General features: G+C 45.4%; 3 protein-coding genes and 1 long non-coding RNA gene across 4 annotated transcripts; 1 reads left to right on the top strand and 3 right to left on the bottom strand.

Annotated features, from left to right (window-relative positions):
- Positions 1–4,637: 4,637 nt before the first annotated feature.
- On the bottom strand, positions 4,638–12,759 carry LOC124307600 (uncharacterized). Its single transcript, XR_006908840.1, has 3 exons — positions 12,622–12,759; positions 10,427–10,428; positions 4,638–4,648 (listed from the first exon to the last, which is right to left on the bottom strand). It is a non-coding gene; the product is annotated as an uncharacterized LOC124307600 (long non-coding RNA).
- Positions 5,874–12,258, top strand: LOC124307597 (uncharacterized). Its single transcript, XM_046769444.1, has 3 exons — positions 5,874–6,068; positions 10,337–11,487; positions 11,939–12,258. Exons 2-3 carry the CDS (start codon positions 10,338–10,340, stop codon positions 12,097–12,099), a joined length of 1,311 nt encoding a protein of 436 aa, XP_046625400.1. The 5' UTR covers positions 5,874–6,068; position 10,337; the 3' UTR covers positions 12,100–12,258.
- A 1,109-nt stretch (positions 12,760–13,868) lies between the features above and the next one.
- On the bottom strand, positions 13,869–14,751 carry LOC124307599 (uncharacterized). The gene is made up of 2 exons (XM_046769446.1): positions 14,325–14,751; positions 13,869–14,222 (listed from the first exon to the last, which is right to left on the bottom strand). Exons 1-2 carry the CDS (start codon positions 14,574–14,576, stop codon positions 13,995–13,997), a joined length of 480 nt encoding a protein of 159 aa, XP_046625402.1. The 5' UTR covers positions 14,577–14,751; the 3' UTR covers positions 13,869–13,994.
- Positions 14,752–17,017: 2,266 nt separating this feature from the next.
- LOC124307598 (probable isocitrate dehydrogenase [NAD] subunit alpha, mitochondrial) lies at positions 17,018–20,092 on the bottom strand. Its single transcript, XM_046769445.1, has 6 exons — positions 19,932–20,092; positions 19,572–19,697; positions 19,031–19,203; positions 18,428–18,662; positions 18,078–18,356; positions 17,018–17,906 (listed from the first exon to the last, which is right to left on the bottom strand). The coding sequence occupies exons 1-6, from the start codon at positions 19,956–19,958 to the stop codon at positions 17,670–17,672; spliced, it is 1,077 nt and encodes a 358-aa protein (XP_046625401.1). The 5' UTR covers positions 19,959–20,092; the 3' UTR covers positions 17,018–17,669.
- Between the last annotated feature and the right edge of the window lie 770 nt (positions 20,093–20,862).

Here is a 20,862-nt window from a genome sequence, read left to right as displayed (position 1 = left end):
GACTTTAGGGTCGATCCTTGTTGTTCCCCGAGTCTTCGTCCCGCACCCACACTGCACGGAAGGATCATGATGCGTCTGATGCGGATGGATCTTCAACCAAGGCAATAAATGAAATCCGTCATAGTAATTGTAAATCGGAATAGAAGCTTGCCGTCTCTACAGTCCTGGGCTTCGATTCGATAAAATATTCCGCAATTTCGTTCGTCAGTCCATCCGTTAATACCGATTTCAATAGGAACGGTCCGTCGGTCAATAAGATGCTGCAAAGAGACGTGAAGGTTTCCCTTTCTCCATATCTCTTCTTCTATGTATCTCGATCTTTATCTGTTGCGAATTTCCCTATCGCTACTCCAGCTTTTCATTAGAATTTTGAGCCACCCGGTCATAGCAACGCTACATGACCGTAAATTACGCAAGAGTCGTATCGAGCAGAACCGTTAGCGACGTATTACTGCAGGAATATCAATGTGACACCGATGTGCGGTAAAATCAGGAACTCTTGCATATCAGAAGGGACTAGAAAACTTTTGAGACATATTATGCTAATCGCGCTTTCACTTTTAACAACGGCTATGCATTTATCATGAATTTTTAGACGGTAAAAATCTGCTCTTTATTTGATCCCAACGTTGAAGCTTTATATTCAGGCAATAAAAGTGGTAAAATATGCGATCAAGACGCGTTGCTTTGTCTTTAAATCAGGACAGTACATGGCGCCCACTCAAGCTTGCAAATATGAAATACGTTCCCGGTGTCTCGCTTTTGACTCAAAAATTTAACACTCATTGAAATGGGTTACAAGATTTGAGTGTCAGTGACGGAAAGACCGAGATATACAGTTATAATAACGTAATATCGACGCGAAAAGCAGCGAGATAAAAATGACTTCGCGCGTAAGCGAGAGGCGGATATACTGTTGCTAGAACACTGAAGGTGAATTTTTTTTACGATAAAGCGTATATGCCGTCGTTTTAACGGAGCTCTTTTCATGTCTCCATGCATGCATACATGCATTGCGGGGAAGTTGGAAAAGGCTGGATGGCCTGCGGTATATAATTTCAAGCACCAGGCGCTTCATCGCGTCTCTTTTAAGGCTGAGCTTCTGCATTTTTGCCATTAGACGAATCTAAAGTCTGGAGTTTTTTTGTCTAGTTTTTTAATTTTCGTAATTGGCCAACACCGTCTGCACTATGATTCCGCACGTCTTCTCACAAATCCGTCCAAAATTAATACCGTCAGCGTAGCTCCGGCCGCTCGCCTACAACTATTTATGCGGAATCACGCGTGCATTACACAAAATATCAAACCGTGCAGCATGCTCGAGTATCGCACCGAACGTCACGATCATGTCTCTGTGCTCTAAATGAGCTGGCAACTTATACTGTATCACGTTTGCGTGGGCACGTGCCGATAGAAATGTGTTCCTCAGCCGTGGCCGCAGTATATTCCCTGCAGATATCAATTCGTACTCACGGTACGAATGGTACCTACCATGTGCCGGGGTCAAATTATATTGTTACAGCATTGTGGTGTTGTTTGGATTTTGGAACGGAATAAAGAGCTTTGCAAAATCATTAAACAAGATACCCAAATGCATTTCTCGAAACTTTGGAAATTCTTGCAGCTTTCGAGCGGAGTTTATCGATCTTGAACTTGTACGTATTCTCGGAGATGGTGAAACGCGTTTGTCAATCTTTGCAGAGTATATTATAAGACGGGTCGGTAACTTCCGGTGATATCGATGCAACGCCTGATGTCCTAAACGCGTTTCGTCCCTGCCGGATTATTCGATTAACCCATAATCCGATCCTTCAACTACCGAATCCTGACTGCGTGATGAATGACTTTATTCGTAAGACATCGGGGGTATCTGTGTAGTTGGAGCAATCATAAAAAAAACGTCCCTTCGGATCGTTTGTTTTGTAACCCACTTTCTTCCCATGGCGAATTACATCTTTGATCTCCATTAAATGGGGTAGTAAACCACCCCACCGAGTTTTCGCAAATCTTCCCTAAGAACGATGCGACGGTCTGAATGTTATGTTCAGTGGTCAGAATAAGCTTTTTGCTTAGGATTTTCAAAACACTTTATAACTTGTATTTTCTTTTCGTTCTTCCACTGAAGCTACAAAATATCAATAATTACTGAATTTTTAAAGATTATCGATTCTTCCGTTGTGCAACACGAATTGACCGACGTATACGTAGAATTTAGGACAAAAATAAATATTTGGCAATTCGAGCTTACCAATATTCGAAAAAGTGAAGAACGAAGAGTATAAAACTATTGAAATGAATCGAATATTTGTCACCGATTGTTCGTGATATCTTAAATAGTACAACCCCGGATGTGAGAATTTTGGACTCGAGGGTTAAAACCGCGATTAAAACAGCTGGTGTAATGTACAGTACGATAAGTAGAGGGACCAGCTCGCCGGATTGTGAAATCAAGCATCACGCGTGGAAAGTGTAGGATCAGGATGAACGTAATGTGTATGTTCAGATTGCGACAGATCTCAGCTCGCGTTATCAGAACCAGCTGTAACGCGACTCACGCTTTCGGTGTGTGTGCGCGGCAGAGGAGAAGAGGGGGGGGAGGGATGATATCCGGCTTCGCATCCGCGTTCTCTACTTGGAAAGCAACAAGGCCCCAATACGCGAGCCGCGGATACGTGGGTCGCGTTAAGTGTGGCGTAGCTCTATGATTCTCACTCGTTTCCAGTCCTCGGCAGCCCCCCAGCCGCCCTTCGCCGCCCCCGCCCCTCACCCCCTGCCCCCCCCCCCCCCCTCTCATTCCCCATCAACCCCGGTTCCGACGAGCCGAGGCTCCCTGGCTGGCAGTCGCATCGCATCGCAAACAAAAGACGAGCTAGCGCGCGCCACTCATCGCTTGCGCTCGATGCGACAGCGAGTGACGTCCTCCCCCTCCCCCATCCACACCGCTCCCGCCCCCCGATGCCCCCCTTACACCCCCGGCGTTCCCTATTCCCCTCTGGTTCCCTCCTCCCGACACCCGCGCATCCCGCGCCTCGCCCCACGCCGTCGACGAAAGAACGATCCTCCACCCCCGCATCCCCAACTCCATCGCGCCCGGGCTGTTGTCACTCCCCCCCCCCCCCCCTCCGCCCCAGCCGCCACATCACCCTTCGCCATCCACCACATTTCCCCACCACGAGCCCCCAGGCAGCGGAGCTATCTGTTGTTATCACCAGTTATTTGCATCCCTTCGTCGGAGGGATAGCCGTCGTTGTATGTCTATATATATGGGACGCGAAATTTCCTGGAATTTATTTGCGGGTGGCATTCTCGCGGACGCGATTCTTCGCGAGAATTTTCACCGTTTTCACTTTTGACGAGTATAGTTTGTATGTAACGTAAACGCATGTCTTATATTATACGGATGTATGGAACTTGTGCCGAAGACGAGTATTGCCGAATTTGCAGAGCGGATGGAGTTCGCATCGTTTAAGGGTCTCGCGTTTGTAGCTGACTGTATACATATGTTTTATGTGTGCAGCGCAAGTACATAAGTATTATATATACGTACGTGAGGACATATACATGTACGTGTCGTCCATACTTCCATACATCGTTGAATAATAGATTATGGCGGAACAAATACTGCGGGGGTTGACTTTGCACGCGGGTGTGCAAGCGCGAGGTCAGGAGGAGGATGGATGCTCGGGTGACACGGTTCGTTTTACGAAACCGTCTCTCCGCAACGCTCCTTAATTAACCTGCGCTTAGACCGGGCTAACCCCACTCATTTTGATAATCACCCCCCATACGTTAGCGCTTGGTACGGACGAGTGGACGGTTATACATGTACACGTATCAAGGTATGTATTCCGGAGGACGCGGTTTAAAGAGACGTGATGTACGTACGCGTACATGCGTACATCGTATACGCAGAGAGATGCGAACGAGAAAATAAGGTACAAAATAAATACGGGGAAGAAGGGGGAGGGCGAGGCAGCGGATTTCGGTTCGATTTAAAATTAAGTCACCCAATCGACGAAAGGCGTATATCTGTGCAGGCGGTCGTACGTCCGTGGTGTACAACGGCGAAGCGTCGAAAGTGAATTCTCAAGCCTCGGGAGAATCCCTATCTTCGAAGAATACTCCCCCGAACTCCCCGGGATGCCTGTAAGTCCTTGTTCTCCGGAATGTTCCCCAGCTCAGACCATTCGAAACGTCGGACGGTGCTCGCGGCGGTTGAGGGCCGCGAGAAGAAGGGGCTGTGACGAATCACCGGTGTTTAAAATTCCCGTGAGGCTTCGCGGTTTCGCACCGTGACGGGGCGGCGGGGGTGGTTGTCGCTCTTGGGGGGAGAAGCACTGCGCGGCGGGGGTTGCCAGGGTGGCGGTGACGAGGAAAGGGGTTGGGTCGAGAGCCGACAGATTGCGAGAGGGACAAATAAGAGTGTATCCACTCCAAAGTGGTGACGCGAATTTCGGGTAAATTGTTTTCAAGTCCTTTGTCTCCGGCGGATCTCGCCGCACAGATTCGCCCTCTTTTACCCCCCTCTCCTTCCCCCTCGTCGCTCCCATTTGACGCGTGATACCACCTACCCTCGACCAGCTGGATACGTACTCCGGTGAGCATCCGTCAGATTCGGATTTCGATCCCTTTAAATATGCTCTTCCGACTCCCGTCGACGCGGCGAAGCACGCCGAATTGGCATTTTTTATTAATACTTGCGCATACCTTTCACACTGTCCACATGAAATTCGATTCATCGTCAGTCATTAACGCGGCTTCCCGCAACGTCCCGTAAAACTCGCGTATTTGTAGGTACATGTCTAACTACGGGAGAATCGATTAGTAACGATAATCAAGACCGCTGCCTGATAGAAATTAATCACAAAATTTCTCAAGACGATACATCACAGAGTGGATAGATCGTTCCGCGAACAAATCCACTCCCTTGTTCGAAAATTACTTTAACATTAAAATGCTGATTACAATTGAATATAACATTAAAAGTGACGACGGAAGATATTGCAATAATAATATCGCCCACCCAGCCGCGTTAGGAATCGCGATTCGGGGGCGAATACTGAACATCTCTGAATTGTGAGTCCCGTAGCGCGTCCATCTTCTTGGGATTCTGACGAAGTGACAGATACAAATGAGTGGGGGTAATAATCGGGATGGGAACAGGCCGGACGAGTTGAAAAATATTTGGGTCGAAGACAGACCGCGGATCAGAAACGTTCGCGGAGTTTCCCCCGTCTCCGGGTGAAATTTAATACCCTGCACCTCGATCCGTTCTCCGGAAGAGTGCATGTCGATGCGAATGAGGCGAGGGGGCGGAGGTGGAGCGCGAGGCGTGTGTGCGACATGCGAGCGCACATCGTACAATATGTGTGTACGTGATAAATACGGGGGCAGATGAGCCGAGAGTGCGGGGGTGTTCCCTGCCGTATAGGTGTATCTCTTTTCTACTTTTTCATCCCCTTCCCACAGCGGACTCGTCACCCCACCGCCGTGCCGACGAGGATCCGAAGCTGCAGGGTTGCTTTTAGCGCGCCGCGCCTTTGCTCGTCTCCGCAGCGTGGCATTCAACAGGGCCCCGCGCGACGCTCGGCGTCGGGGCTGACGGGGGGTGGGAGGCGGTGGCGTCGGGGGGGGCGACGGGGACGGGCAAATGATGCGCAGATTGGCCGGATCATCTCAAAAACCACCCCTAGTAGTCGGGGGTGGAATTCACCCCTCTCGAGGCCGTCAACGCCGCCGCTGCTACCACCACCGCCTCCCTCCCCCTCGAACCTCGACCACCACCACCGTCGCCGCCGCCACCACCACCACCAATCCGACGACTACGACTTCTCGATTATTATCTCATTTGGCGGTCCGAGGTTTGCGCGCCCCCGACGACTGCAGTGACAACAACCGTCTCTGATCAGACCGCACGCACTCTACACCCGTCAACCGTCCTCGGTCGAGCTTTAACCCTCCGTTCATCGGCGTTACGGTTTCCGACGCTCTTGCCGGTCTCGTTCTTTCTGTTCCGATAAGTTCTCGTATTGTTAATCGTTCCGTTCTATCGTAACAAGATTAACCAGGTAAGTTACACGCTCTTTTTCATACTCACGATTATCTATCTAGAACCAAACGATTTTTTGGCAAATTCTGTTTGCGAGTAGTTCGATGATTGTACGAAACCGCAGTTTAACCGGTTCCTTGTACCATCTGCATGTTTCACCTCTTCGGTTTGCTCCTAGTACTGCTATCGTCACGGAAAACTATGAATTTTGTTTACGTTTCGTTTTCAAGTCTGGATGATCGGTAAACTGATTCGTTGTGCGAGTCCGCGACACTTTTTGGCGACAATATTTTTATACGAATTCCTGCCCTGTGTATAAAACTGACGTAGTTTTATCACTGTAACAAACAACTTGGCACATGTGTTCCAACGCGCGTCATAACGTCTACATACACAGTCGTGTTGAACTCTGCAGAAACTCGAAACTTTCTTATACCGCGATCTTGTGTGTTGCACGAGTTACCGAGAATTTACACTTGGCACGCGGCAAAGCGTTATTGCACTACTTTCGCATTTCGCGCTCCGAGAAGGTTGCAACGATTTCGTGTAACTGTAACAAGTAGGCCCCAAGATTTGACTTAACCAAAACTCGAATTGACAAAGCTGCGCTAAATTGGCACCTCGAAACAATTGTAGCATCCACTTCTGATCGAGGTATAACGAGTTACAGGGATGCAGGTTTCACCTTTATTTTTTCTATTCTAAATAGTTTCTGTACCAACCCGTTGACTTGGTGATTATTTGCGTTACTAATTACTCAATGATCCTAATTATTTGTGGATGCATTTCACAACACGCATGTTTGTGTAACCATTTTGATTAACGTGATGCTTTTGTTTGTAATTATTTGTTCAACCGAGTACATAAAACCTACGAAATTATACTCTCCAAATGTGAATCGGTTACAAGTATACCGCTGGAGAAAATCGGTGTATATAGACTGGAAATCGGTGAAATATCAGTGAAAGGTCACTGAATCGTCAGTGTATAATTGTATATGCACTGATTTTTTCAGCGATATACTTTGTAACTGAGAATCTGTGAATCTTCACTGATTCAAATTCAGATAGTAGTTTATTGGACGCGAATAGTTGACGAACCTCGCCAGCAGTAACAAATAGTAGGAGAGCCTCTGTGGTAATCGAACTGTACTTTGAAGTAACCTTTGACCTCCCCCGGGTACATGACAGACGGTACCGAAACGGGTAGAGATACAAGGTATCGGAAATTTGATGAAGGTTATCAGTTTCCTTAACTGGTAATATAATAATTTCTCAGCTATTTTTACCCCCCTCCCCCCAAAAAGTTTGAAATTCAATATCCGAGTCTACGAAGGGTGTATCGGGTGATGTTAAATTAGCGTATCGAGTACAGGCGAGTTGCTATAGATAATCCGTGTCGAAATTCCGATAATCTATCTCACAAGATTACAGTTACAGCTTGTAAGAAAATTATTCAGCCACCGCAGCCTGAAATGCGTATGCATACGTACGGTACAAGTTACGTTACACTGCGGTGTACATAAATATTTGAAATTCACTCGTATTTTCCACCGTATTTTCCCAACGCTCATGCAAATTTCGTCGCGACAGAAATTGAAACAATCCGCCAATTAGAATCGTCAGTGTGACGAGATTATGCAGATTTCAAGCGAGAATACGCGGGGGTTGACGGAGCGGGGGTGGTTCAGGGGAGGAGGAGGGGCAAAAAGGGGCGGCCAACTGTAGGAGGAAGAGAGGCAGCCAGCTTAATACGCTCGACGTTCACTTAATTCAATCTCGGAGTTGTCTTATGAATCGTAAAGCGCTACGCGCCGTGCTACTGAAACTCTACCTCTAGTTTGAGTTTCACGAATTATTGATGATAATAATACTAATAATAATAATGAAAGTAACAATGATAATAACGACAACAGGAGAATAACGGGAACGGCAATAACTGTACAAATATTAATAACGATAAAAGAAATAAAGGTAATTCTAACCATAACCAAAACAGTACACTAGTAATAGTAATGATAGTAATAATAATAATAACAATAGCAACGATAACGATAATTCAACCTACCTCTGGTGGGAAGCTTGTCTTTGCCCATTACCACGTATAGTGTATTATTTTACCGGGTGCCAATTAATTTGTCCGCGAGCGTAGATCACTTAACACGAGGTATGTAACCCGGATGTAATAATTGTACGCAAGAATTCTTGGGAAATGTTGTAGTTTTTGGATTGCCTGTTGTTTTCTCAGACTTTTTACGACCATTGATACTGACCATTGAAGTTATTCACAATATATGTGGAAATTTTTCAACGCTTTGAAAACTTTTCAGGACTCGAATTGATCTTATTGACAAAATAGGATCTAGGACGGCACTTTCTGTCACGCAACTAAAATTCGAGGCTTGCGAGATAACGAATCGTATGTAATATCAATGACGAATGACAGATACAATGTCCTCCACTTCAACTCGACGTAAGATGTAGTCGCCGCGTTGTATCCTGTCCGAATAAATACGAGCGTCGGAAGATCCTGCCGGAAAAGTCGTATAAACTTGAGTCGTAACAACGTCCGTGCGGTGTAACGGGCGAACTCACACCGTTGACTTTGACACGCATAGCAGCTTGACGTAGCTGCTTACAGCTAGGAGTCGGAATAAGTAATATCACCGCTGAGGCAGGAGCGTATTTATCACAATGGGGGTAAAACTGACAGCGGTCCATTTCCTCTTCGCCTGTCCCTCCGTCCGTACGTCCGTCCGAAACGAGTAGAGCCGGCGTCCGAGTTGTCTGTCTGGGTGAACGTAATATCTCGTCACAAAACAACATGGCCGCCGTTTGTTTCGGAAACAATGGACCGAAACAATACCCAGTCCTCCTCGACGTTCCTATATATACCTTATACCACACCGGAATACCTCCCCGATGTAGCTTTTTCCCCGCGAAGAAGCGCGAGATCCGTCCGTTGCACCGACTCGTTCTCTCGTTGCATTTTCATCACCGGGGTATATTGGCACACGGCGAAGGGGAGCTTGCGACAGCCGGAGCACGTCGAAGGGAGTGAAACGACGAAGACGCGGGGAAACAAATTAAGTAACCGATGAACGAACGACGCGACGAGTTAAGTCGTGTTTAAGTCGACGAAAATCATTCTTTTCAAAATCCATACTGCAGCATGCTGGAATTTTCTACCCTGGCTGTAAAAATGAATTCATACGTATGTGTGTAAGGATACTCAGGGTACGATAACGCTGATAAAACTTGGACAATAAGCCAAGGTAGGAAATGCAATTCTGAATAGAGTTTACGCGGCTGCTTCTCTTCTTAATGAAATGTAAATATCGGCGTTGATATCAATTAATTACTTCGGGGATAACGGCTCTAATAGCTTACACAGCCGTGTATTTGTTGATGCGCGGTATGGCTGGTTGATGGTGTACAGCCGCACGTCAGACTCTGGCTTGGTCGAATGGCGGATGTAAGAATGACGGACGTTGTTTTATTGGGGCTGAATAATCAAGGCTCCTATGCAGGCGAAGTTGGAACAGCGTATAATGCACTTGACAGAAATTAGTAATCCTTAATGGATCCGATGGCGTTAACCCTCTTCAGATTTCCCCACCCCCGTCAGCCCCCTCTGTCCTTCCTGCACCCCGATCGCGGCTCCGTCTTCGTTGGTCTTAGACGCTCCGGCATATTCAATTAATTTCACGAGACAATAGTGCTTTAGTCCAATATTAGGTGCGTATACTGGCTGGTACATACCTACTCCTTGTTATACCGTCTTTGTCTCGAGAACAAGGGTGAAGACGGGATCGTATCACTGGAGGAGGATGCGATTCCCTTGAATTTCTGACTCTCCCCGTCAATTATAATCTGCAGGCTCAAGATTCATCTTCGGCGGTATTTGTTCGTAATTATTCTTTCCTTGCCTCTTGAAACTTCGTCACTCGGTACAAGCGTGAGCACTAAAAAAGGATCCTCTCTTCGGTCCTTGTACAATCCCTCCGTTGCCTCTGCGAACATCGTCGTGTTTATTCGAAGTTTGTATCTGCTACCTTAGATTCAGAATTTACCCGTAATTAAAAGTCCGCGAAGACACAACGCGAAGCTCTAGAATTAGGTAAAGATTCGGATCAACGGATTCCATCGAAGTTGCCGTTGGGCGGAAATCGCAATCGGCACGGATCTTGAACGCGTCCAATTATATGATTCGTGAAGTTTTCGAGAAGTTTTCGGGAGATCGATTTCAGGTTCTCACCACGCTGTAATAATTGACGATCCTTTGCAGAATGTCGATGACGACGGGAGATCCCTCGACTCTGAAAACGCCACCGACGCTCTCGGGTGGCGACCTGGTGTCTCGATTGCTGGCGGCGACTCCTCCTTACCTCTACAACGTGCCCTTGACTCCGCACAGTTTTTTCTTCAGCGAGATGCTGCGATCGTTCGTCCAGGCAAAGGCCGAGGCGTCTTCGGTGGGAAGCGGACCTCCACCCCCGCCACGACGCCGAAAGCGTTCGTGGAGAGACGCCCGAGACGGTAGAGACAGACCGTTGGAACTGACGACGAAGGAACGCCCCCACGAGAAGTACTTCGGCTTGGACGGCCATTTGGAGCACAAAGGCAAACACTTGACTATTCAGCACCCGAGTTTAGGCTTTGAAAATAAGACGACCACTTTCGGCGAGGGTGGCGCGAAAATTCCGGAGGATCACCCGCAGGGTAAGCAGGACTTCTGCAGGCACAAAAATTACTTCGACGAGCGACAATCCTTCGGTTCGAATCATCTGGCGAGCTCCCAGAGCCCAGAGACGTGTTTCCCCGTCGAGCAGAAGGTAAAACCGGAAGAGCTTCCCGGCGGCGATCAAAAGCTTCAATTCAACGAGCGCAACTCAGTAGAAAATCCGGCCAAGTCATCGGGTGAGACCGGCTTCGCCTCCGACCATCCAAAGAACAAGCTTGAATTCTCACCGAGAAACTTCCCCTCGAGTCTCGCGGCGCGTTCCGAGGCTCTGGCCAACCCCCAGAACTTCGGTCTCGCCTCCGACGCCCCGAATCCCGACTTCCTTCCGGCCCCGATGTGGTACCCGCCGTATCCGATGCCCCAGTCGTACCCCGGGCTAGACCCGCTTCATTTCTTCATCGACCTCCGCGTATCCGGTCACATTTGGGACCGCAAACTGCAGGCGGAGAGGCAGCCGTCTTTCAAGAGCAAGCACACCTCCGCCTTCAACGTTCCCCAGTCGAAGGAGTACAACCGGCCGTTGAATCTCACCCGGGACGAGGCGTCGAGCTCAAGGACGAAGGACGAAAACTCCAAGGGGACTCATTACATTTTGAAGAACTTGACCAAGACTTACAAGGGTATTCGCGGCGCTGACAAGACCTTGGAAACCTCGAGGATCCTCAAATCTGGGGAAGAAATTGTTACCGGCGAAGGTGAGTCGAATTTAGGTAAGGTAATTAGTGTCGTGCCAGTTATTGACGACACGTTTCGACCCTGTTATTGAACCTTTTATTTTCCAAAATTATAGATCGACGGCACAAATTGTGAATTTCTCGATCAATGAAACCAATTGCTAGAGGGTTAAATACTTTAAATTTATTTTTTCGTAATTTTAGAACTAAGGATCAAACAGATACAACCAAAAAAGGTCAATAACTAGTACACCTACCTTAGGAGCTGCGTTGTACCTTGATAAGGAATGCATTGCCATGTATCAAGCTGCAACCTCGCGCACCCTTACATTTCGTGTCCAAATTTCAAGAGAATTGTTTCTTTGATTACGAAATGGAAAGTAGGGTGAATCAAATACTTTTCGAAACTTTCGCCTCACTTATTTTGTGTCGTACGTAACACGGAGCGGGTGTTGTGTTCTCATTTTTACAGCCAGCGGAAGACCCAGAAGCGCGGACGCCAGTCAGTCGGAGAACAAAAACGACGACAAGAAGGATATTCGAGCTCTTATCGGCCTGGAGCTTGTCGTAGACTACGTCAAGGATCCGAAGGATGCAGCGGGGGGTAAAAATTCACCTGAAATTTCCGAGTGAGCTAGTAGCTGCAGTCTATAATGAAAAGAAACTTGAGCTAAAATCAAGCGCTGAAATATTTTGGCGAATTATAATATCAGTATTCGTAACTTTTACCTGTACCATACCTATAATATAGCGATGTAACACCGAAATCGTATAAAGTCGTATTTACATTAAGCTCCGGCCTCTTTCTCCAGCAGAATTAATGCTCCATGTTTCCTTTGTTTTCCATTTTCCGTTTTTTAAAGCCGCTCACGACTCGATTTCCAGTTAAAATGAAATGCTTATCCCGCGTAATCTCCGCGGAGTTCCCGCCTGCATGGTCTTTGAACGCTTTACCAAATTCTAATAGAATATTTATTTTACGCCGCACATAGTGCAGACCAGACGACGGGGCGCTACGATTACGTAGTACGAGCTTTACACTGTACGAAATCACCTATACTAGGACAATATTATGTAATGGCAACGAGTGCCAGAGGTGTACGGAATGTGTGTAGTTTAAAACCTGCAGAATTATAGTGCAGGCTAAGCGTTAACTCGATATTTAAGGCTTTGTAAGCAGCTGTAGCTAAAAAAAAAGCATAAATCTAGCGACATTCTTCCGAATTCTAATGTATGTGATATTATCTCTGTACATAACAACTATCCTTTATAATATAACCCCATAAAGACATGTATCTATATTATATATAAATATAAATATGTATACACAAATCTGATGATACGTATCTTTACATGTACGGCGTATTTGTGCTGCAGCACGCACCAAATTTCGGCGTGTGAATAATATAGACACACACATATATATCTATATATATTATATATTATATATTATATATATATGTGTATATAAACTAATGAAATCACAACGAGCTCATGTCTCATTCGCGCAGAAATGTTTTCTCTTCAAATTTCAGTCGTATTGCATTTTTTTTTTCTATCACGTTTCGTTTTTTTACGATTAATTTAATCAGGAAATTGCGTGCACCGAAAGCTTGCAGCGCTTACGGTTCGCGTTGAAATCTCGTCGAGTACCTTACTTGATGCGGGTGTGATCAATTGATTCCTTGTACTCTGTGAGCTCTGCACAGGACACTCGGAGATGAGTGTCCGTCCAACACGTTGTTGTGCCACGAGGTGGGCGTGATACGTACACCATATATCGTACATACCCCTGTACTTTTCAGTATGACGACGAAAGTTATGTACATAGATACCTATACAGTGTGTGTAGTCATATATACCTATGTAATATAGGTACGAAATAAAACACTCGCTTCGTCACTTCATCATGACTCGATCCTCCCGCGAAGCTCTTCATTTTTCAATGTGCCTCGTTATATTTTAAGAGCCCTTAGCGCCGCAGTGGCGTGTATATGTATGTGTGTATAGGTATGTATAGTAGAGATCCCCGGAGAAATGTCACAGTCGGCCCTCTTCGCCTATTATTTGGCTAATCGTCTTTTATTACGCAGGCACATCTCCGGCTCGCCACTCTTATTACCGACTCTGTTCATCGTTGACGTTGCCGTTGCCTTCGTCGTGCTCCTTATTATTGCTCGCCGACACTCCTCGTCATCGTTCGAATCTTTCTTCATTTTTGCGTACGCGGTGCACTGCGCCGCTCTCGACATTTTCTCACACCCCTCGACCCTTTTTTTTTTTTTATTCTCATGTAGAATGAAAAACCGTCCCGTTACTCTACCCTCGGCAAAACAGAAGGTGTACTCGTTACACCCTCTCCTTGGTTGAAAAAAATTTAGACATTTACGATTTATGCGACTAATCATATTAGGATTTATTATAAACGTAAAACAACAGCTTAAATCTTTTCAGGATCAACGGACAGGCGGATTTTTTTCGAGTAAAATATGTGTGTACAAGGCAATCGTTTTGCCTGTACCGGGAAATTACACAGCATCGTTGTTAGTTATTATTCTCAACTCCAGTATCACTTCGCCTTTACGATCCTCGGTGGACACCTGAGACCATTTCGCGTTTTCTCTCGGATCAACGAGGATTCCTTTGAATCTGGGTCGTTCCTCGGGTACTTCGATCAGATTGTAATAAACGTGGGGGCGGTCCATATCTTCCTTAATTTTCACGTACTTTTGTTCCGGAATTCCGTACGGGCGTACCTTAAAAGATTAGCCAAAACTCGTACAGACACAGTTGCAAAAATGACATCAGTGACGTGTTTATATTACATACAATACCGATGTAGAATTATTAATTCTTACCGGATTGATCCGTTTGAAAATCGGAAAACCAGCCTCTCTGTGATAATTGTTATAGTTACTCGACGTGTCTCCGGTTGAAAAACTGAGGTCCAAATCACGGGAGGATTGTTCAAGATCGTTGAAATTTTCGTACCCAATAACATCACCCTTGGTCGATTCGTCGAGATAAAATACGCGCGCGTTCGCAACGCTGTGTCCCAGAAGATACGACAAAACAACGATTATTGGTACAATCATTTCTGCTCGAGTCATTCGTCGTTCGTGGGAGCTGGTAAACTGGCAGTATAAACGCGGAGTGGAGAATAGAGCCGTTAAGAGAAGGCGCAAAAGATGTAAATTATCAGCTCCGTCACAGATGGCTGACAACAGCTTATAATCTACTGTATAAGGCGATTTGCGTCTGCCGTCGTTCGTTAATTGAATCTTGGCAATGGCTGTTTGGATTCTATACAGACGCGAGTAAATATCATCGTAGCTGACTGGAAATTCGACCGAGCTTTCACAGGTCTCGAATCGCTGCAGGGATTACTTTCATTGTTTTCGGCAATCAATTCCTGCCGTAGGTACTCGATGATCCTCGAGCCGTTATTTATTTTCACCGGTGTGCAAAGAAGGATTGCAGTGCAGTTTCGATTTCGTGCGAACACAGCAGTCGAGGAAAAGCGCAGAGCCACGTATAGGTATCTGTGCAAAAAGTTCAAATCCGTTGACCGCAAGAATACGATGTCAATGTGGAACATCTCGCGTCCATATAGCTGGTGCACGGTTATAAGTGCTGAATAATGCATGAAATTTATCCGAGAATCAATTCCGCCCTCGTCACCAACGGCGTTGTCGGAAGGCGAGAGCGGGCATAAATCTAAATAATTTCTGCAGCCATCCTATTTTTATTATTCCTAGGAGGGAGCGTTGAATATGCATGCAACGTCATCAACACTTCTCTCCGCACTGCAAGTGTGCCACCTTATATCCTTCGTACACGCTCAAGTGCCTCGCGGCGACGCCGAAAGCTCGTGCTTTTTACCCTAGTTAGCTTACTCAAATCACTCCTCATTTTCATACGACGACGCGATCGGTGACGGGAAATTATTATTGGTGCAAGGTGCGTGATCGATCCCGTTACAACTCTGGCGAGACGTTGTCGTAGATCTTTTACGGTGTGCTGGAGAAGGAAGTGGAGGAGGAGGAGGAGGAGGACTGGGACGAGGGAAAGGCGATACGGCGAGGGGTGGGTTGGGATTTAGGGGATGAGACACGTGGATCTGGGGGGAGCGGGAATTAATCACCCGAAAAATCCAATATTTAAAATTTATAAGGAACGAGTCATAATTCACCGCGGACTCCTGATAAATCTTGAAGGAATTAACGAGCCCGCGAGACGACGACACGCGTCTCCGTCTTTTCCGCCTCGTCCTAACGCGGCGGGCACAGACGGTCCACCCCCTCATCCTCATCCTCATCCTCATCCACCGCTACGGGGGGTATGAAATATAGCCGGGAACTTTTCTCATACCAGTAAAGGATGCTGGCGGGGAGTTTTCCTTCGGAGGATACGACGCTACTGCCGTCTTTCGCGAATTGGATAGGCTGAAGAGGAGAAGGGGGAGGAGGAAGCGAAGGTAGAGAGGGAGAGGAAACCAGCTGTACACATTTTGAAAGATAAGATATGTGTATGTGGCTGGGGGGAAAGCAGCCGAACATCGGCGACGAAGGTGCGAAGTGGCTGGAGGAGTGCGAAGCGAGATTCAGCCTCGAGTCAAGGGTAATCGACTCGCTGTATTTTGCTTATAGTACTATTCGCAAAGTGAACTCGTTTCACGTCGACAACGCGAGAAGATATATATTAACATTGTTTAACAACGCTTCTACGTGCGCAGGTATTCACGGTTGTTTTAAAACTCTTTTAAGTACCTCTAACGTTCAGAGTAGATTTTGGTTTTTATCAAGGTAGCATTCAGAACCTTGTTTCAAAAATTCTGTGTTTTTCACATATAAAAACTTTTACTTTTTCCAAACCGAGGCGATTTTAAAATCGGCGTGTTTGTACATAATTTATACATGCAACATGTAAGGGAAGACCGATGATTTGGTCATTTTTTAAAATCTGCATTGGTATCACGTTTCTTTGTGAAATAAATTCTTAATTTCAGATGTACGAAGGCGTGAAACACGGTTCGTTTCAGTTTCTACAGCTATTTTACTCCGAGGATCTTTTTCACGGTAACTTAGTGTTAATCGTTTTCCAGCGATGTCTCAACGAGTTGAGGATAAAGGGGATTCAAAGTTTCATACCGACTCCCGGCTTCGTGTTGCGGGGCAAAAATAGTTCTGGATATTGTTACCAGGATGGCGCCGTCTCTCGAGTTTATTGGCTGTGCTATCTTGTAGCGTAATTATAAACCACTGCACTGTGGCTTTGGAGATAATTTTGAATATACCGAAACAGTGCAAGTTCGAATTCGATCTTTGGGATTTTTTTTTATGCCGAAAAAAGTAAGAACTAAACAGAAAAGTATTTCGTTGTAAGAGAAAGTGTAAGAAAAAGTTTCGCAATTATCTCCTTGAAATACGAATGAGATAAAAAAAATAATACTTGTCGCGGATGTTTTGCTTCACTGCGCGTTTTGAACAGACTAATTTGATCGGTTTGAAAATTCGTTATTAGGATTTACTAGAAAATTTCATACACAAAATTACGGTCCTGTCTGTAGAACGTTTATTTATAATACTGCACAATATAGCTTATTAGAGCTTGTCTGTTGACACACGACGGTTACTTTATTACATAACATTATTTAATGTAAACGACATTCTTATATTACACGACTCGCTACTTTATACAGAAATTACTATGACTTAAAACGCCTCCGACTATGAACAATTTTCTAAAACTTAGAGATGTAAGAAAAACTCTGAACCGTTTATCCGATTTTTACCGCGGAAGATAATTTCGATTAGAGTTTACGCGTACAGTTTTTGGCAATATAAGCTTAAATGCGCCTTGAATTGATTTTCCTGTCGATAATTGGATTATATATCACCGGGCCAGACCTGTCTGGGCAATCGGCGTATGAGGCAGATTTCCTAGGCATTAAAATATCTCAGTCAGAAACACACGCTGTTAGAGACTGATTGTAAATAACACACTCGGATCAACCTGTTAAAATTGTACATCTGACGTTACAAGTTTCACTATTCACGATCCAATATACATTTGGGTGGTGCAGAATCTAAAGATTAGAAAATAAAAGAAACACCACTGCAGCCTTTCAAACTACCGTCGTCTCATCTTTACCGGTTCTACGAGAATTCAGTAGTACACTTTGGATTAGGCTAAGACACCGTTTATTTTGCAGCGATAACTCTTTTGCAGATTGCATCTGTGTACTCGCTGCACTTGGCGGTGCCACCGAGATCGCCGGTTAGGTATTTAGCCTCTTTTATTGTGTCGTACGCCGCGTGTTCGATTATTCTCGCATGGTCATTCAGACCCATGTGTTTTAACATCATAACAGCAGACAAGAGGAGTGCTGTTGGATTTGCTTTGTCTTGTCCAGCTATGTCAGGTGCTGTACCATGCACCTGTATGAAAATAAAATAGAAAAATACCGATTACAGTAATAAGAATTTAAAGCAATGAGTTTCATTACTCATATAAAAATTAGGTAATATTAATTCGTCTTCGAAAAAAGTATTTGTTCAAGTATCACTTTCGAGCAATCTTTTAAAAAAAATTACAGTATTTCAACTGACCGATTCGAACAGAGCTCCGTTCAGGCCAATGTTTCCACTGGGCGTCAGTCCAAGACCTCCGACAAGACCGGCGCACATATCGGAGAGAATGTCACCGTATAAGTTTGGCATTACAAGAACGTCGTATTGTTGTGGGTCTTGTACCATGGTCAGACACACAGTGTCCAGATATTTTTCTTCAAATTTAACAGAAGGAAATTTGCTTGCCGCCTCCCTGCAGCACTTTAGGAACAAACCGTCGGACATTCGCATAATGTTTGCTTTGTGCACCGCTGTCACCTGTAGTTAGAACAATGAAGTGTCAGCGAATAATATTACTTGCGTACACCGGATCTGTAACGAAAGAAGACCTTTTTTCTGTTGTTATCTTGAGCGTATTGGAAGGCGAATTCTGCTACTCTGCGGGATGCTTCCTCAGTGATGAGTTTGATGGATTGAACGACACCATCTACTATTTCGTGCTCAATACCAGAATACTCTCCCTCGGTGTTTTCTCTGATAGTTACTACATTCACGTCGTCGTACAGAGTCTTGTAACCCTCTAACGAACGGCAGGGCCGTACATTAGCGTAAAGATTGAATTCCCTATCGAATGAGAAGAAGAAAAGAGTAAAATTTCGTTGCCGATTAGGCCCAAGGTACTTTATGGCATTTAAAAGTTGTTACCAAACAACTGAAAAAGGTTCTTACATCGCGTTTAAATGTCATAACAAATTATTGCAGGGTGATGTTTGACATTCAAAGTGAAACTATTTCCTTTCGCAGATTCTGCAGCCATGTAAAAACAGATTTGTCAGACATTGATATACGAAGTCTTAGCAAGTTCTGTATTACATAAGAGGTAAATTGTTCCGCCGATCTAGTCGGAGGTTTAAGCCTTTCAAGAGAAAATATCGACAGTGCGACGTCGAAGTATCCACGGTAATATTACAAAACACATTTTTTCGACTCACTTCCTGAGGGCGAGATTGAGAGAACGGTGACCCTTTCCGACGGGAGTCATAAGTGGTCCTTTAAGTCCAATTTGATTTCTATTTATCGAATCAATGGCAGCTTGCGGGATGCCAAACAGGCCGTCGGGTCCTCGAACAGGTGTCACGTCAACGGACTCCCATTCGATGGGAACCTGGATGCGAAGGAAAGACGTTATCACGTTGTTTACATTAGTCAAGATAAACTATAGTGCGCTGTGAGATGACGTTATGTAACAGAAAAAAAAGTGGTGTGAATAAAAACGTTTTTCTTTAAAAACTGGCTGAGATTAGATCGGCAAAGCAGTGAAACATCGACGAGGGTCAAGTTCAGGCAGACATCGCACGATCTGAGAGACAAAGGCCTGTATAAGGGGACAAAATTTGAATCCTGAGCCGGTGGATTAAAATAAACCCGTTAAGGTCAGAGGTAGGACAATCGCACTCGGATGTAATATGATCCTGGGTATGAATAAAAAATGAGCGAGTGATAGGAGAGGGTTAATAATAGAACATATCGCACCTTGGCGGCGTCGAAGATCTTCTGCACGGCGGCGGAAATTTCGGGTCCGATGCCGTCGCCAGGAATGAGGGTACACTTCTTGACATCGCTGCTGTAGAATCTGGTCCTGCCAATCTTTGGAGATATCTGTCGTTAAAAGACATACTCAGGTAAGCGATAACGACGCATCGGAGTCCCATTAGCGACGGGTACAACAGAGGTGGGTGTCAGAAGCCAGAGGCGGAGAAAAAGCTGTGCAGGCGAACGGATAACCAAGAAGCGTGGAAACAAGGGTAGAAAAAAGTGAGCGCTACGGAAATCGGGGTGGTAAAAATAAGCGGCGTTCAGGCGATGATTCAACTGTTAACACGGGCTACTCACAACTCTGCGTATCCACTGGGCTGCCATGACTTTAGTTTATTTTACGCTAAAAAATACACCGCTCCTCAGGAGGCGAAAATTATCTCACGTCGGACCGATGGCAGGGCGAAAAAAAGAAGGCCTGGCTCCGGGCTGCTATTGGCCGATATCTTGGCTCGCCGTCTGCTAGGCGCACCGGAGAATAGCGGACGACATTGGGAAGTGGCGCTGCCTGTCGAACAACAACGGAACCTCGTTTGAACGAACCACACGAATCGCACGAACCACCGACATCGCTCTACTTCAAAAATCATTATTATTACGCCGTTCAGCGTCCTTTGGGGACTTCCCGTTACGGTGTAAGTATTACGAATATTGCTACGTGTAATAATCACGCGACAGAAGCTCTGCGTGCTTCGAGTCCTTTCGTGGTTTTATGCATTTTGTAGTCCTTCCTTTCCCTTTTCGCGTTCTTTTGTTTTTTCCATTCTTTTGTTGTTATTTTACTCCCTAATGTACGGCGGCCGGGGTATTACTTTTTTCTTCTTTCCTTCTGTTGGCGATTGTGTAACGAACGAAACTTTTCAGTTTTTCCGCAAATTTATAAATACAAGTACGCGGGTGATTTATCAACGGTAAAGTTGTGCTTGAAACATTAATACATTATGAAACGTATATAAATTTTGAACTACTGGTAAATTCGAAAAATTAACGACGGAGCCAGGAATCGAACCTGGTATCTAGAGATGCTTTGCCGGAGCCTTACTCCACTAGACCACCTAGCCGCCCTGACTCTGATGTCGTTAATTCCTCTCATTACCAGTAAGTTCAAATTTGTTTTCTTGTGCTGTGATAGTATATGTGAATATCATATTCACATATTCTATCACAGCACAAGAAAACAAATTTGAACTTACTGGTAATGAGAGGAATTAACGACATCAGAGTCAGG

The sequence above is a fragment of the Neodiprion virginianus genome, chromosome 6 (genome assembly GCF_021901495.1).
Source record: "Neodiprion virginianus isolate iyNeoVirg1 chromosome 6, iyNeoVirg1.1, whole genome shotgun sequence".
NCBI lineage: Eukaryota > Metazoa > Arthropoda > Insecta > Hymenoptera > Diprionidae > Neodiprion > Neodiprion virginianus.
This window is presented reverse-complemented; position numbering and strand designations above follow the sequence as displayed.

What these genes read in the sequence shown, in the direction of transcription:
- LOC124307598 (XM_046769445.1), bottom strand. Translation starts at nt 19,958, where the DNA reads ATGGCAGCCCAGTGGATACGCAGAGTT. An exon ending in AGATCTTCGACGCCGCCAAG is followed by an intron (nt 19,204 to 19,571) that starts GTGCGATATGTT and finishes CTTCGCATCCAG; the next exon opens with GTTCCCATCGAATGGGAGTC. An exon ending in AAGATAACAACAGAAAAAAG is followed by an intron (nt 18,357 to 18,427) that starts GTCTTCTTTCGT and finishes TTCTAACTACAG; the next exon opens with GTGACAGCGGTGCACAAAGC.
- LOC124307599 (XM_046769446.1), bottom strand. Translation starts at nt 14,576, where the DNA reads ATGACTCGAGCAGAAATGATTGTACCAATAATCGTTGTTTTGTCGTAT. An exon ending in TTTTCAAACGGATCAATCCG is followed by an intron (nt 14,223 to 14,324) that starts GTAAGAATTAAT and finishes TAATCTTTTAAG; the next exon opens with GTACGCCCGTACGGAATTCC.
- LOC124307597 (XM_046769444.1), top strand. Translation starts at nt 10,338, where the DNA reads ATGTCGATGACGACGGGAGATCCCTCGACTCTGAAAACGCCACCGACG. An exon ending in AGAAATTGTTACCGGCGAAG is followed by an intron (nt 11,488 to 11,938) that starts GTGAGTCGAATT and finishes TCATTTTTACAG; the next exon opens with CCAGCGGAAGACCCAGAAGC.